The sequence below is a fragment of the Ptiloglossa arizonensis genome, chromosome 5 (assembly GCF_051014685.1).
Source record: "Ptiloglossa arizonensis isolate GNS036 chromosome 5, iyPtiAriz1_principal, whole genome shotgun sequence".
NCBI classification, from domain to species: Eukaryota; Metazoa; Arthropoda; class Insecta; order Hymenoptera; family Colletidae; genus Ptiloglossa; species Ptiloglossa arizonensis.
In genome coordinates, this window is record NC_135052.1 from 1314214 (window position 1) to 1328883 (window position 14670).

Sequence of the window (14670 nt, forward strand, 5' to 3'; positions counted from 1 at the left end):
ACAAAAGCGATACGTATAAGGAGTCGAATTTTCATAGAATATTGAACATAAATATTAATATGTTTTTGTGGACGTTTCAGTTCTATTAAATTTCTTTTAGGAAATACAATAGTCTGTATTGTAAGTCACAATTTTTTGTACATATATGTATAATCCGATCTTTCTTTAGTATTTAATTTTATTCATCATGATATAGAATCATTAATTATTTTTCCTATAATATAGATGTTTCCATGATTAATTAAGTTTGTAATTAAAATAATAAAGAATTTTCTTTATCACCACTAATTATGACAGTATGATAATAGTTTATTTAAGGTTTATAAATATTATTAGGAGAATTAGGAGCGATGGTTATTTTGAGACAATATATTTATTTCTTATTAATATGGAGTTTTCAACAATAACAGTGTAATAGTAGGCGTAACAAGAGAGACGAGGTAGGTTACGAGAACCTAACCTAATACCGTACGCCAACAAGTTACCGCGATAACATAATATTTATGATCGTTACGGCTATAGATGTTTTTCTACTTTATGACCTAAACCAGTTCTTATTTCAATAAAGTTGCAATCAGACACGGATTCTGCAACCTTAATGTAATTTGAGTACTAATGGACTTTGAATATTATTATCTCTCAAATTAAAAGCACAGTAACTGTGTGATATCAAATCAAATTTACTTATACTAATAAAAATCAGTAAGTACAATATGAAATTCCAATGATAGTATAATTTCGAATATCTTAATCGACGAGCCTTGAGCATTGCATCCTATGCAATTCAAAATTGTATGAGTTGATTATTATGTTGTACAAAGTTTCGCAACAGTGATCATTGACAATTACATTTCACAAATATTAAGAATCTCTATATGAATTAATCAAAAAGTTAGTTTATATGCATAGAATTCAATGATTAAGTTCTTCCAATTTTAAATTGCCATTATTGTTCATGTTTTTGTTTCAAATCTATTTTAATTCGTATTACAGTCCTTACGATTTAAAAATGTCATGTCAAGTGATGAATTAAAATAATTTATTGTAAACTTAAACAACAAGACAATTTTTTTTAATTGAAATAATTCTTTACAAAGACTTTAATTTTTTCACAATTTACATATACGCAATATCTGATTTTGTTGATAAATTTTAAAAGTTTAAAATAAGTTTATTTGTGAAATGAGATATGATAATAATGTTACTTGGCAGGATTTTGAAATTAATGTAACAGTAGTTGAAATTATGGCAGTGCTTTGTAGTGTATAATAATCTTATTGCCATTAGAGATGGAATTAATATATTATAGCTAATACGATGCTAATAATAATATTTAAGTACTAGTTATTCCTAAGAACTGAATTGTAAAATTTTACTTTAGACTTATCAAGCAGTAACTGTTTCTAGTCTTTTCTTGTGGCAACCGCTAGTCTTTATTCGAATTTTTTGATGATTTAATTTTAAATCTATTGCTTCTATTTTATGGATTTTGTCAACCATTTTGCATACAGATTATACATTTCAAATGGTATTTGTTATTTTTTTATTTTTTTTCAAAATTAGTGCAAACACTTTATAATGTTCATTTAGTTATTGGAAAGAACAGAGCAATAAAAAGTTCAATAGTTCGTATGTAATTCAATTAAAAAGTCATGTCAAAAATGAAATACATCTTTGTTTAGATTTAATAGGCCGATTTATACACTTAAGGGTTACAAATAATTATCATCAATTCACAAGATAATTGTGTACAGTAATTTCTGAATTACTTTTTTTTCAATTTGTTAGCACAAGTACAATTATAAATGACTAAATTTTTGCTCTAATCTTTCCATATAATGTTCCAACTATATAGGTTCTTGTTGGCGCACAATGAAGTAGGGGGCTCGACCTTTAATTCAGTGCAATAATGTTTCTTCAGGTATCTAGTAGAAGACATGTATGTACAAGGACTTTCGGGAGACAGATTTGTTTTATACACGCTGGAATGAATCATAAAAAGAATGTATGATCACTACTGAACTAAATTACTGGTAGAACCCACTTATCAAGAATTACAGCTATAATTAATTTAATAAGTCTATATTTGATTTATTTAGGCTTGGGTGACTCTAAACTGGCCCCCTATTTTGTATTTTGATTACTTCCTGAATAAATTGCAATATATTTTAATGCTAGTCAATAATTTTTCCAACTCAAAAAGTCAAAGAAAAAATAGAGATAACTCTTTATTGTTTGTAACGCGCAATTAAAGAGTCTAGTTCAAGATACTGTGGAAAATCTGTAAGATAATAACAATAGATGCAAATGCATGTATTGATGATGTAAATGATTCGAATGAAAACGAACGAGCTAATGCAATTATTCAGGACACTTTCATCAGTAGCAGTCATGTATTATCATGCAGTAAAATCGAAACTCATAAGTGCATATAATTACTAAACGAAAGACTTTTTTGCTGCGAAAAATGGAACGTGAAATTCTTGTGTTCAATGAAATTCACACGACATTCATTCACGAAAGTCTATTCCTTACATTTTCAACAATTTAATTATAAGTTCAAATATAACGGTCTAACGAAAAACTATGAAACTAAATACTATCTCTATGCAATTGTAATATAGCGAATTGTTCAGAATACGATAACGCTTTTCAAGTAAAGAATTGGGCGGATCGACTACTTCTAAGGCCTCGCTCATGAATTATTTAAAATTAATTTAGTCCCACATATTCACACTACAGACTAAGTTGGATAGCATGATTAAACAAGAGATGAATCATTTTCATCCGACTGAAAGAATTTTGTCGTCGGAGGAGAAACAAAAAGGGGATACGAACATCAATCGATAACAGTATTTTTCAATTCCGACGATGTTTCGCATGCAATTCCTGAATTAATTTCATCTATCAGTCTAACAAACCGATAAAGGGTACGCTTTCGTGTGGATACAGCAAACACACGATTACCATGCGATATAAGATTTTTTTGGGAATAATAATCATGATAATCATGGAGTGATATCGCGAATAATGAATCGCTGTGAATTTGTATGTTTGCTGATGGCGAATCCCTACATTCTGTTCAGAAATGACTCGGTCGATTAAAATTTCATCCGCCTGTAACATTTTCTCTTCAAAATGGGCGCGATAGTTACGAGATTATGTGTATCTTCGTAGTAAGTGGTCATTCTACACCGAGAGTCCTTTGAGCGAGTCTCTCCCCTCCATGATCACGAGCATTATTAAAGTGGCAGTATGCGATCCAATTCAGTAAAATTCTGTAGACCAGCGATTTCTCAACTTTTATCTTTGTCCTATTGATGAAATTGTCGGACTTCCTTCATACGTCTCGTCCTACGTCTACTAGTAGACTTGTTAGTAAGGCCTAGACTTAACATACCCTGCCTTAGACGCAGGAACATACGGTGGTTGGTCGAAGAATAAATATGTAAGAATCGATGGCGGACAATTCTCAGGAATAATATGAAATGGAAAGCCTCTATTAGTGAGTGCACGAGGTGTCGTCACACCAATATGCGTGCAATTACCCTACTTTCCAAATGGAACTAAAAGGCATACATCAATACAAAATTTACACAACATGTCAACGGATGAACGAACAATCGAAATAAAGTTGAGATATACGGCAGTGCATGATATATAATCACTATTACAATTAAGAGAGACTCACCCAGGCTGACGGTTAATGTAGAGTTAAAATGCCAACAAGAAAATATTTTAGTATTCATTCAAGTTCGCTACTCGTTAAGACATTTCTACTAAAGTTTATAGCACTCTTTTTCTTTAATCAACATATCCTATTATATTATCAATGTACGCAACAACATGAATAGACAAAGAGATTCTTCGTTCTTCGTAAATCTCTCTCTCATTACACGACCCCCGAAGATTGCCTATGTTTTAAACATTTTTTTTTTGTTTTTGGCTTTTGTTAAATTGTCGCATTCCTCTACAAATTGACCTATAAATCTGATATTGCTTAAATCAATCAAAGCCCCTCAGAGGCAACGATCCTCGAAGCTCTGTTGCTTTCAAGAACTCTTAAAGCGGCGCGTCGATCTATCAAGGAGGATGTAAATCGCGATGATGAGCCCTGGCATTTAAAATAGCTTTCAATTCAGATTCTAATTGTTTTTTAGTTCGTTCGCTTACCGATCGGCCTCCCACCACCGGTTGGGCGGTTAATCTTGGCGAAGGTAAATCAGCCATCAGTTTGCCACTGTCTCTGTTTTCGTGGCTTCTAGCGCGTCGTATAGGCTTCTTCATTGGCAACGCGTCATTTTTAATTTTCTCGTGCGATGGTCGCTCTAAAGACAACGTCATTTCTTGGTTCAAGGTATACGTTGAACCGCCTCCAACAGCTTCGGAGGATCTGCTGAGGTCGACAGTTCCGGAACCCCATTCGCGAGACAACTTTCGTCCGATGGCAGACGTTAGTTCATTATTTGGGGACAACAAGGGACTCTTGGACATTTGATGGCTAGACAAATGCGGTGGTCTTAAAGTACTGAATACCGGGAAAGATTGTCCTCGTTTCGCTGGACTGCGAGAGTATCTCGGTGTTGGCACACCACCTCCACTAATTTCGCCCTTTACCACCGGTGTAGTAGTTCCGGTCGAGTCGCTCCTGGTAGGAGCTAATGGTCGTAACGTCGCGCTACCACCAAAGTGCGAGCCAAGACGCGGAGGTGGTGAGCTACCGTCACCGTGACTCAATCGTCGTCCAACGGTCTCCAATGGACTTCTTGCCCTGAGATTAGTACTACTTAGAGTAAATTCTCTCGGTTTCATTGGGGTTTCCAAATTTATGGGAGATAATCCAAGCCTAGAGCCTGACAGATTGGTTGAACTCCTACTTTTCTCGGATCTCTTCGGACTTCGGGGCATCAAAGGACTTTTGCTTCTACTTCTTTCTCGTCCTTTGATTACTTTTTCATCTTTTTTAAGCGTCGATGCTTTCTCTTGATCTTCCGATACTGTCTGTGTCTTTTCTTCTTGCTGTACTCTGTGGGATCGAAATGGTTAAGTTGTTACTTAACTTGCTCGATTGAAATTATAAGAAAAATTTCCGCGAGTCTTGAGTTACCTTCGAATTTCTTGAATCATCTCGAAAAATTGAGCTTTACTTTTGCGCCTTTGACGCTGTTCGTGTTCCTTCTAGAACATGGTCACCTTGTAGATATATGAAGAGTAGGTTACAGGTTTCAGAAAGAAAAAATCACTTACTCGTTTTACGCTTTTTTGGAACAGAGAAGCAATTTGTCCTTGTCGTACCGTGTAAACTAATTCCCTCGCAGCGTGATGCGGCGACACCAATTCCACGCAATTGATGAATCTGTACAGCTTTTGCGAGAAGAACATGACGTTACGGCTGCGCCATATTGAGTCTTCCGGCCTGTGTCTCAATCTGGGCAAGGAGTATTTGTAAAACAGGTGTTCTCCAGCTAGTATAATGGTACCGAGCACAACACCCATTCCAAGTAAACAAAATACACCGGCCACAGATGCCACACCTAAAGGCCTGGGTTGTCCTCCTTGCTCGTGTTCAAGACCCGTATCCATATCTTCTCTTCCTCGTATACATGGTAAACCACCATACCTACAAAGTTCACAACTTCCTTTTCATTCTGAACTGATGAAAATTCGAATTCTTTGCACTCAGAAGTTAGATATTCCTACTTGAACTGTAACTTAAACGTAAGCTAAGTGCAAAGAGTCAAAGAATGTGAACAGAATACGTGGTTTACCATTTCTCTTGTAAGATATCGAGTAATCCGGTACTCGTGTAATTCGCTATTACTTTGGATATACTTTCTTTCAGGGGATGCCCTTTTGTAAGTGCAACAGCGTACATGTCTTCGTTTATAGTGTCTCCGATTTTTTGCAAGCGGCAGCCGTCATCTATTGCTCGATAGTAATCCAAAATAGGCGTGTCTGCTATAAGAATATCTAAACTACCATTTCTTAGTCTTTCTACACCTTCTGCGACATTTGCTAACGAATACCGAGCCATGTGTGACCACAATTGTGGACTTGCTTTTTGTACATAGTAGTCCGCTGCAGATGCTCTCGGTGCACCGACTTTTTGCAACAGTAACTGTAAAATCATTTATTGTTAACACGACAATTCGTGTAAATGCACAATGAAAGCTGAAGATTCAATTATAAATACTCACGCTTTTATCGTCATAATTGCTTACTGCCGAATGAAAAAAAAGGCCCGCAATTAGGGCAGCTATATTGGCTGTATAAGAAGCCACGAAAATAACAGAGAAACCTCCCCAAATGTTGATTAGAAATTTGTTAGGCCAAGATTTCGGGGCTTTGAAGGCAACCAGATGCCCGCATAGAAGACCCCACATTACCCATAAAGCAGAGGCAATTGAAAAATTCTTGCTTCGTTGTCTGCCCCAGGGGTTCAAACCAAAGGGGCTGAACCATTCATATAACGCTACTGCTATGGCAGTAAAGTTTAGGAATGTGAAAACAGCGATCCACAGTTCCGTACTAAATGGAAAGAGAAACGCAAATAGTGATATCTCGGATTTCAACTTTGGCGCCGTGAGAAAGCTTACTCCACTGAAGAAATAAGGTGTTGTGAAGTCAACTACTGCGGCTCTATGAGCAGACACGCTCAAAGGCGCGAACGCTAGTTGCGCTCGACCAGAAACCAATTCTCCCATAATGCCATTCCACGGACCACTTCTACCATTTCTCTTCCCGAACAGACCGTCTTCCACCAAGTATAAGTCATACCGAAATCCTAATTCGCGGGATACCAGGGACATTAAGTCCATGCTTAGACCGTAACAACACATCACGGTATTTCCTTGGCGACAAAATATTCCTCTTAGACATAAACCTTCTTGCAAGTTCGTTACCGTAGTAAACGGTGATGCAAGCGCCGTCACGACACGGTACATGGGCATACCAATCTTTTCACCACCTTGTTCGAGATAGGCGGGCACAATTCCACCTCCGGGCCAAATGATGGTATCGAGGTGAACCTCTTTTCCACCTTTAATTGTGCCTACTTTGGTCCATCTAATAAGGAAATTTAAATGTAAACCAAAATATATTCATTGTATTCTTAAATTCAATAATAATAATGCTTGAACAAACCTCAATTGAGTTTTATTTCCAGGAAATCGTATTGCTTGTAAGTTCAATAATTGAAATTTAGCTTTGTCTTTGGAAATTTGACTAGCTGAGTCTCTCAGTTTCTGCGTCAAGGTCTTAGAAACATTACTTCTTATTTCGCTTATTAAAAATTTAGCTTTTCTTTCTGCAAAGCATTCTGGTATAAAATTTTGTTCGAGCCGCATTTCTCCAAATTGATTTAACTTGGGTTTTACTTCTAAAAATGTTTCATCCAAAGCCTGGGAAGTTTCTCTTATCATCCTGGATAATATTGTATCACTACCCATTAATTTTATGCCAGAAGGTCTTAATGCAAGCATACCAACTGGCATAAAATCTTTTGAATTTAATTCTTTGTCCATTATTCCAATTTCTTCATCATCATCAAAATGAAAACTTTTGTCTTCCTGTTTAGGTACAGTCTTTTCATTTTGCCATCTGTATTCTTGTAGTCGATGTATATCATTAGCTAAACTTGGCAAAGCATGTAATGTTAACTGGCTTTCAGCTATAAGATTCATGTTTCGGTTTAAGTTCTCCATTGGTGCAGGATTTTCATTCGTTGCAATCGATGCTCTCAAGTTGTGTATAATGTGTGAACTGATTATATTTGGCTCATTAGGTCTTAATTCTGCCTTGAGGTCTAACCAAAGCCATAGAAATCTTCCAGCAAGCATTTCAAATTTGCTAGCAGCAGAAAGTATCCTTCGGGCATTGTTTAAATCACAAGCCATCACCATAACTCCCCCACTTCCTCCTTCTTCCGCTACTCGTCTCAGTCTCATTCTTAAAGTTTTGTCATTTGTTGGAAGGTATATGATGGTTCTGGGTATTAAAGTTGGTTGGTTAGATTGTAAAAGATGAGTAACTGGAAGTAAAGTGGTATCAATGAGAAGAGTAAATGCATGCCAGTTTGCTCTATGCATTAAAGCAGCTGCAGCTGCTCCTACTTCTTTTGTACTTGAACCTATACGACTTTCAAATTGTCCAAGATTTCCCTGTAAAGTATAATCTTTGATTAGTTGTATGCAGATTACTTTAGCAAAAAGGTAAACTTTAACAGACCTGCCGAAGAAAATCTTCATGTGTAAATGGTAGCCATAGTGCTGGAAGATTTAAGGCAGCTGCAGCTGTTGCAAGAAATCTGGCTGCTGATCCTCCCCCAATAATCAAGCTCAATACTGTCTTTTCACCTTTAATTTCAGTACAGAATTTGTTCAGTAACGTTAAAGGATATGACAATGAATCTGATTTTGGCGGTGCTTCTATATAGGATACATTCATATCTGCATGAGATGACTCTAGTCTTGCTTTCTCCCACACTTTTTGAATGTCTGTTTTAATAGAGCTTTGCGATTGTGTCAAGCATACCAAGATGCGCCATGGAGCAGCAAATAATCGAAGTCGTCCTTTGAGAGCTCTCACAGACCTGCTAGTATTTGTAGTACACGAGGCTATTGAGCAAAATGAAACTCCCAGTAAAAACAGAAATACAATTTTCCAAGAGAAACCAAACATCTTCAAATTTTCTATACTTCTCCTCTTCTTTATTCACTTAGCTTTCTTGATTTACATTATCCATGTAAGGTACTAATCTATAATTATGACAACCAGAGTGCATAAATAATATTCTGTTAAGGCTGAATGAATATAATATTTATGTGTAATGTTAATCATTATTACTCATGAACATATTTCAAATCGGTATTATTTTGTTGACAGTTCTAAATGAAAATATTTTATATTTTCAGCATTTTTGCATGAACAACATTAATATGAAAGGTTTTATCGCGTAATTAATAACTCTGCTTTCATTAGAGAGATTTTATCTCATACTTTTGTTAATGTTAATTTTTGACTTTTAATTTTTTATATTACATTTTCTTTTTATATAACTTGTATATTTTTTCACAAATATAACATGTTGTATATAAAATTAAAATTCATTCAACCGATTATTTTCTGTTTCGATAAATCTACAAATATTAAAAAGAGCTTACCTTTTACCGAAGTGAATCATATGTCGTAGATCCGGGGGTGGGTGAAGAAGAGCCCGAAGATTGCTTCTTAACCGCCACATAATAGCTATCGATTAGGTAATCGTATCAATTGTCGTAAAATAATGTCAATTGGTCAATGTGGAAGACAGGGATGAACCGTCACTTGCCCTCTTCTGGACGTCCTACCCAGTGCATAACAGCCATTTTCGAGCAGCCCCTCCCTTTAAATTTCACACCTACACTACTCGTGCATTCAGTATCTATATATGCAGTACTCGTATTTGCTTTGCTATAATCATTGAATAATAATACTAGTTTTAATTTTTTAATTTTGAAATGTTATATTTTTTCTAAACATTTATATTAATATATAAAAAAATATAAAAAACATAATTATATAATTGGATACATTGAAATAATTATCAATCATTTTTACAGAGTTACTACAGTATAAGTTGAAAAAAAGAATTTTAGAAAAATGACAAGATTAGAGTTTGAGTGATGTTAGATATTCAGTATTACAAGTTTCAAGCAATTTAATATATAGTAAATCTTGACAAACTCTTAAGTTTTGTCACTTTTGTAAAGTACAAAGCAATTCGTTTTAAATGTAATGATAGGTATAAGGTGTAATAGAAAAATATAAAGTATTTGGCCGGAAAATATCTTTATATATTTGGAATCTTCCTTAATTTACATATACCTTATATACATATATGTTATGCCGCAATACGCTTAATACAGTAAGTGATCTTACAAGGCTTTATATGATAAAGATGCATGTACATACACAGTAGCCATTCAAATGCAGCTTCAACTTTACCTCTGCTATGAATTTGTTACTTTGTCGCTACAGCTAAGATAACATAGCTGGAATGTAACACGGAGTTGTCTTACAATTAAATATAATATTCTCGGGTCTTTCCGCTAGGAACTACCTTAATTGTGGACATAGATTTTATTCTCTGTAACAAGTAACAGACATTAAAATTAACTAAATAAATTTTGTTGTGATGCATTATCATCGAACGTGCTCCAAGCATTATTTAGTTCCATAAAAATCAATTTCGCTATATTTTCGTTAGCCGTTCCTGCTTGCTGTAAACATAAAGAAAAAGAAATATGTGTGATTATTATTCAGGTTGACATTTATTTCTTATACTTGAAGTTTATTACAATGTTTACAATACCTTGTCTGGATGCACAATCAAGCAAGCTTTCCTGTATGCTTTCTTAACATCTGCACCCGTAACTAATTGATGCATTTCAAAACGGTGAACTTTTTCAGCTTCTGGCCATAAGACAGTATGCATTGAACAGAGAAGAGCACGTAAATTCCCTTTTTTACCGTTCGTCCACTCAGCTATTTTTAATCGATCCGGATCCATAGTTTTCGCAGCTTCTACTTTCCTCATTTGATTTATTGTCTTTGGATTATCTTTCTCCGTTTTTCTTGAACTAAAGAAGTTATATCCTTGACTGCCAAGTAAATCCTCAAAAGCATCTCCACTTGATTTAGTCGACTTATTGCCAAATGTAACGCTGTCTGCGGTATTGGTCTCGTTAGTTACATTGGATTTGTGCGTATTAGGACTCGAGTGGATTGGTGTACTAGCTGGCGCAGGACTAGCAGACTGTGGAGTATTCGAATTCCTCGGTGTACCATTCCAACTTGACGTTAGTCCAGCCCCTAACGAACTGGCAAGATTTGCAAATGGATCCTTATTTTGTGCTGCGAAGTTTGGAACACTCGAATTTCGTGGAAAGTTTTCTTCGATGTTTGGAGACTTTGTAACGTTAGGTTTGGTATTTTGCATACTTCCCAAGAGATTCTTCGCGGAATTTCCAGCCAATGGATCAAACAATAAGTCGTTAACTTCTGGTTTAACGGTAGGTTGAGTTTGATTAAAGAATAAATCATTCATATTTAGATTATTATTAGTGTTATCGTTTTTAGTAGGCTGATCGTGCTCAAACAGTAAATCATTCTGAACAGGATCGCTAATTGTGGGTACGGTGTTTTTTGTTTCTTCCTGAGTAAAAACACCAAAACCTCCTAAGAGATCACTTTCGTTCTGACTAGAGTTAGAAAAAATATCTAATCCTGGATTCGCTGCCTGTTGTGGAGTATTTAAGGTACTGGTGTCCGGTATTCCTAAGTTCAATAAATCAGCTTCTTGGAATCTAATTTCCTCTTTTGATTCTTCCTCTTCATTTTCTACTTGCTGAGGTACTTCTTGTCGTACGTTAATGTTGCTCGGTACTTCGACTGTGGGTGCAGCTGGTATTTCCTTTTGAACCTAATGTAATTAGAACATTAAAGTAATTGTATTAACTGATTCGATTTTTTTGAGACTTACTTCTTCCGGTCGAGCGGTTCTAAAATTCTCTAATGTTTCTTCCATTTCCAAGGTTGATCCAAATAACGGATCGGGTTCTGGTTTTGACGAAGATAATTCTGCTTCCCACGGTGCCGGAACTCTAGCTAATTTTGAATTCTCTTCAGCTATTGTAATATTTAAAATAATGCGGAACTTGCCACCAATTTCGGGTACATCGTCGAGATCTTTCTTTTCAAACGTTAAAGGGGTTTCAGTCAAGGGTATGTAACCCGTATGAAAATGAAATGATGTGATCTTAATTCCGATCACGCGACCAAGTTGCTGGCGAGCATGGAATATCACGATAGTAACATCTCCGCGAACTGTTGCATTACCCAACATTAAAGGAACTTTTCCCTCCATCATACCGAATAATCTCATCTCCTCGTACTCTGGTCGCTTAGTGGAGAAAACTAATGCACTGTTACTATAAATATCAAGATATGGTCGACAACCGTCTTTTGCTCTTGTAAACAACGGTACCGGTTGTATAACTAAAGTGCGTAGCGCCAATGGTTTCGTATGCGGATGTACACCACTACTCAATAAGCTCATGTAATTAATACTACGCAATTCTGAAGGTTGTAACTGAGGCGGCTGACAACGTCTTGTCGTAAATAATGCTATCGCCTCTTTGGGGGTCGTTAATGCTTTAGCATAAATGAGTAATGTACACGCAATTGTAGCGCTTGCTCGATATCCATCCTAAAATTAAATCATTAAAAATATTTATCAGCTTGTACATATTCAAAGATTGTTTAAGTGAAGTATACTTACATTGCAATATAACACTACAACGTGATTGAAGTCGGCGTTCAAGTATCCATAAATATCTTGACAAATTTGGTATAATGCCGACAGTAAAGGAGCATTTGAGTCTGTTGAAGCATAGGCGAATGAGCAATCAATATGTCTACCAGGAAGCCTAGATACGTTTGGTCGTCCACGAGATAAATTATAGAACTGAATACGAGCAGGAGGTGGATGCCGGGCTTGAAGAAAAGCTCTAACGTCGTCCACGTGATTAGCTCGATAGGCGGACTCTATTCCATCCGCTGGATAGGGCATTATTAGTATACGAGACGTTAAGTAACTTGCATCCAATTCAGTTCTAGCCATGCTTTGTTGCACGGAATGCATCATTTTACTTGAGGTATCCTTTAAATTACGTAAAATACTACCAGCACCATCCTTCAACGAACTAAATAGGCCTGTTGGTTGAGCTACTGGAATTTTTGCAACAGCTGTTTGAACTGGTGCAGGTCTTGGAGGTGGCACATTTACTGGAGGAGGTGGTCGTGATTGTGGAGTAGGTGTAGTAGGTGGTGGAGCGGGTCTAGGAGGTGGAGGTGTTTTAACTACAACTTCTACTTTCGGGGGTTCTCTCGGATCAAAATTATTTGATTCAGCTATTGCTGCCAAACGTTCTAGAATCATTGACGTTGCGAATCTTCGGACAGGTGACACTTCCAAACACCCTGTTACTATATCATGAAGACAGGCTAAACGAGGATTGGGAGGAAGTGGTGGATACTTGCCGTTAACAATAGCAAGTTTATTACCTGTAAATACAATATACAAGTTACAAATATTGACTTCAAATCTCATACAAATTTAAATTCATACCTTCAGGAAATGGGTGCCTTAGTGTTATTAAGGAATACAAGATACAACCCAGTGCCCAGCAATCAACTGGTGGACCAATAGGCTCGTTATTCCATGTATCCATCACTTCAGGTGCACAATACATAGGTGTTGTATATCTTGCCATTTGCTCTTCTAATGTAGCACGTTTTTGAGCATTCCATGATGGATTTGGTAAAATTTGTTGTGACGAAACACTTCCAAAGTCACAAAGTTTAATCAAACCATCATTTCCAATTAAGAAATTTTCTAGCTTTATATCTCGATGTACAAGTGGTTCAGGCTCTTGACTGTGCATATGATGTACAGCTTTTGTTGCCTGGTATGCTATTTTACAAATTTGGGCAAGACTCAAAGAATTTGGCGACAAATTTCTCAGTAGATCTGCTACTGTTCCACCTGAACAATATTCCATTACCAACAAATATTCATACCCTTTACGATCCTCATTTTCTAATCGTTGAGTATATAGATACTGAATTATATTTGGATGACCTGATAGCCTTTTTAAAGTCTCTATCTCTTGTATAATACTTTTATTAGCTTCTTCGTCGACTGGAATGAGTCTCTGAAAATATAAATATATGTAAAAAAAAATATTTAATTCACTATACATATAATAATACAAATACAATGTAGTTCACCTTAAGTGCATATTCTTTTCCTGTATTAATATCTTCTACTACAAACACTAAATTCCAACCACCTGTTAACACAATATTTGTCATAAATTATCTACATATTGATAATAATGGATGTCTTTAAGGTAATTATACATTTTTTTTAAGAACAAAAAAAAATAATATGAATATAAATTTCATATGATGGCGTGTTTTTTTAAATAAAATATAAAATTGTGTAATTTTATCCTTTTAAATATTAAATATAAATTACATATAAATAACATGAGTTGCGATATTAAACTTTTTTATATTAATACCTAATTATTATATGTGGAGGATTTAAATATGCACCAATAATTGATCTTCTTCAGCTATGTTTGAAAATCTATTAGAACAAGAACGTATCACAGAATATTTGGTTTGCACTGGTAGTGCACAATTAAATGTCAAAACACATTTGACACATGTCAAGAGATTGATAGTTAACAGTGCTAGTACAATGTATCATTGATTGTTTTACATAGTTTTAAGACGATACGATAAAGAATAAATATTTTTATGAGACGATCAAAAATAATCATCAACGAAGAAAGATTTTATTTCAGTGAAGTAGTATAGCAGTCAAATGAAAGGGTTGACAGAAACTTACAGTCGGCAAGTAGTTTGGTCACGCGTAATTTCACATTGTTGATTTCCAATATTTGTCCAATGTATTTATTCGTATTTGTCGCTCCATTCAAGTATCCCAGAGCAGACTTCAAATAATCCGACATATTTCCTTAAAAATATCTCTTAGAACCCCCGGAAAGCGTTCACCTAAAATTACAATGCAGACAGCCGATGGTGTCCGGCCATACTGTC

At 35.6% G+C, this 14670-nt stretch overlaps 2 protein-coding genes across 3 annotated transcripts; both read right to left on the minus strand.

The window, feature by feature from the left end:
- Positions 1–360: 360 nt before the first annotated feature.
- Positions 361–9324, minus strand: LOC143147623 (uncharacterized). 2 transcript variants are annotated; one of them, XM_076313019.1, is made up of 9 exons: positions 9162–9324; positions 8227–8756; positions 7144–8159; positions 6198–7065; positions 5769–6118; positions 5248–5620; positions 5108–5175; positions 4174–5026; positions 361–4114 (listed from the first exon to the last, which is right to left on the minus strand). In XM_076313019.1, exons 2-9 carry the CDS (start codon positions 8677–8679, stop codon positions 4010–4012), a joined length of 4086 nt encoding a protein of 1361 aa, XP_076169134.1. In that variant the 5' UTR covers positions 8680–8756; positions 9162–9324; the 3' UTR covers positions 361–4009. The 2 variants fall into 2 exon arrangements, with proteins under 2 accessions (XP_076169134.1, XP_076169133.1); XM_076313018.1 differs by having other exon boundaries at positions 5108–5178.
- Positions 9325–9795: 471 nt separating this feature from the next.
- On the minus strand, positions 9796–14653 carry Aux (cyclin-G-associated kinase). Its single transcript, XM_076311678.1, has 7 exons — positions 14459–14653; positions 13831–13892; positions 13169–13754; positions 12320–13104; positions 11522–12247; positions 10352–11461; positions 9796–10259 (listed from the first exon to the last, which is right to left on the minus strand). Exons 1-7 carry the CDS (start codon positions 14580–14582, stop codon positions 10152–10154), a joined length of 3501 nt encoding a protein of 1166 aa, XP_076167793.1. The 5' UTR covers positions 14583–14653; the 3' UTR covers positions 9796–10151.
- Positions 14654–14670: the final 17 nt, after the last annotated feature.

What these genes read in the sequence shown, in the direction of transcription:
- LOC143147623 (XM_076313018.1), bottom strand. Translation starts at nt 8,679, where the DNA reads ATGTTTGGTTTCTCTTGGAAAATTGTATTTCTGTTTTTACTGGGAGTT. An exon ending in ATGAAGATTTTCTTCGGCAG is followed by an intron (nt 8,160 to 8,226) that starts GTCTGTTAAAGT and finishes TATACTTTACAG; the next exon opens with GGAAATCTTGGACAATTTGA. An exon ending in GATATCTTACAAGAGAAATG is followed by an intron (nt 5,621 to 5,768) that starts GTAAACCACGTA and finishes TGAACTTTGTAG; the next exon opens with GTATGGTGGTTTACCATGTA.
- Aux (XM_076311678.1), bottom strand. Translation starts at nt 14,582, where the DNA reads ATGTCGGATTATTTGAAGTCTGCTCTGGGATACTTGAATGGAGCGACA. An exon ending in GACCAAACTACTTGCCGACT is followed by an intron (nt 13,893 to 14,458) that starts GTAAGTTTCTGT and finishes TTGTGTTAACAG; the next exon opens with GTGGTTGGAATTTAGTGTTT. An exon ending in GAACCGCTCGACCGGAAGAA is followed by an intron (nt 11,462 to 11,521) that starts GTAAGTCTCAAA and finishes TAATTACATTAG; the next exon opens with GTTCAAAAGGAAATACCAGC.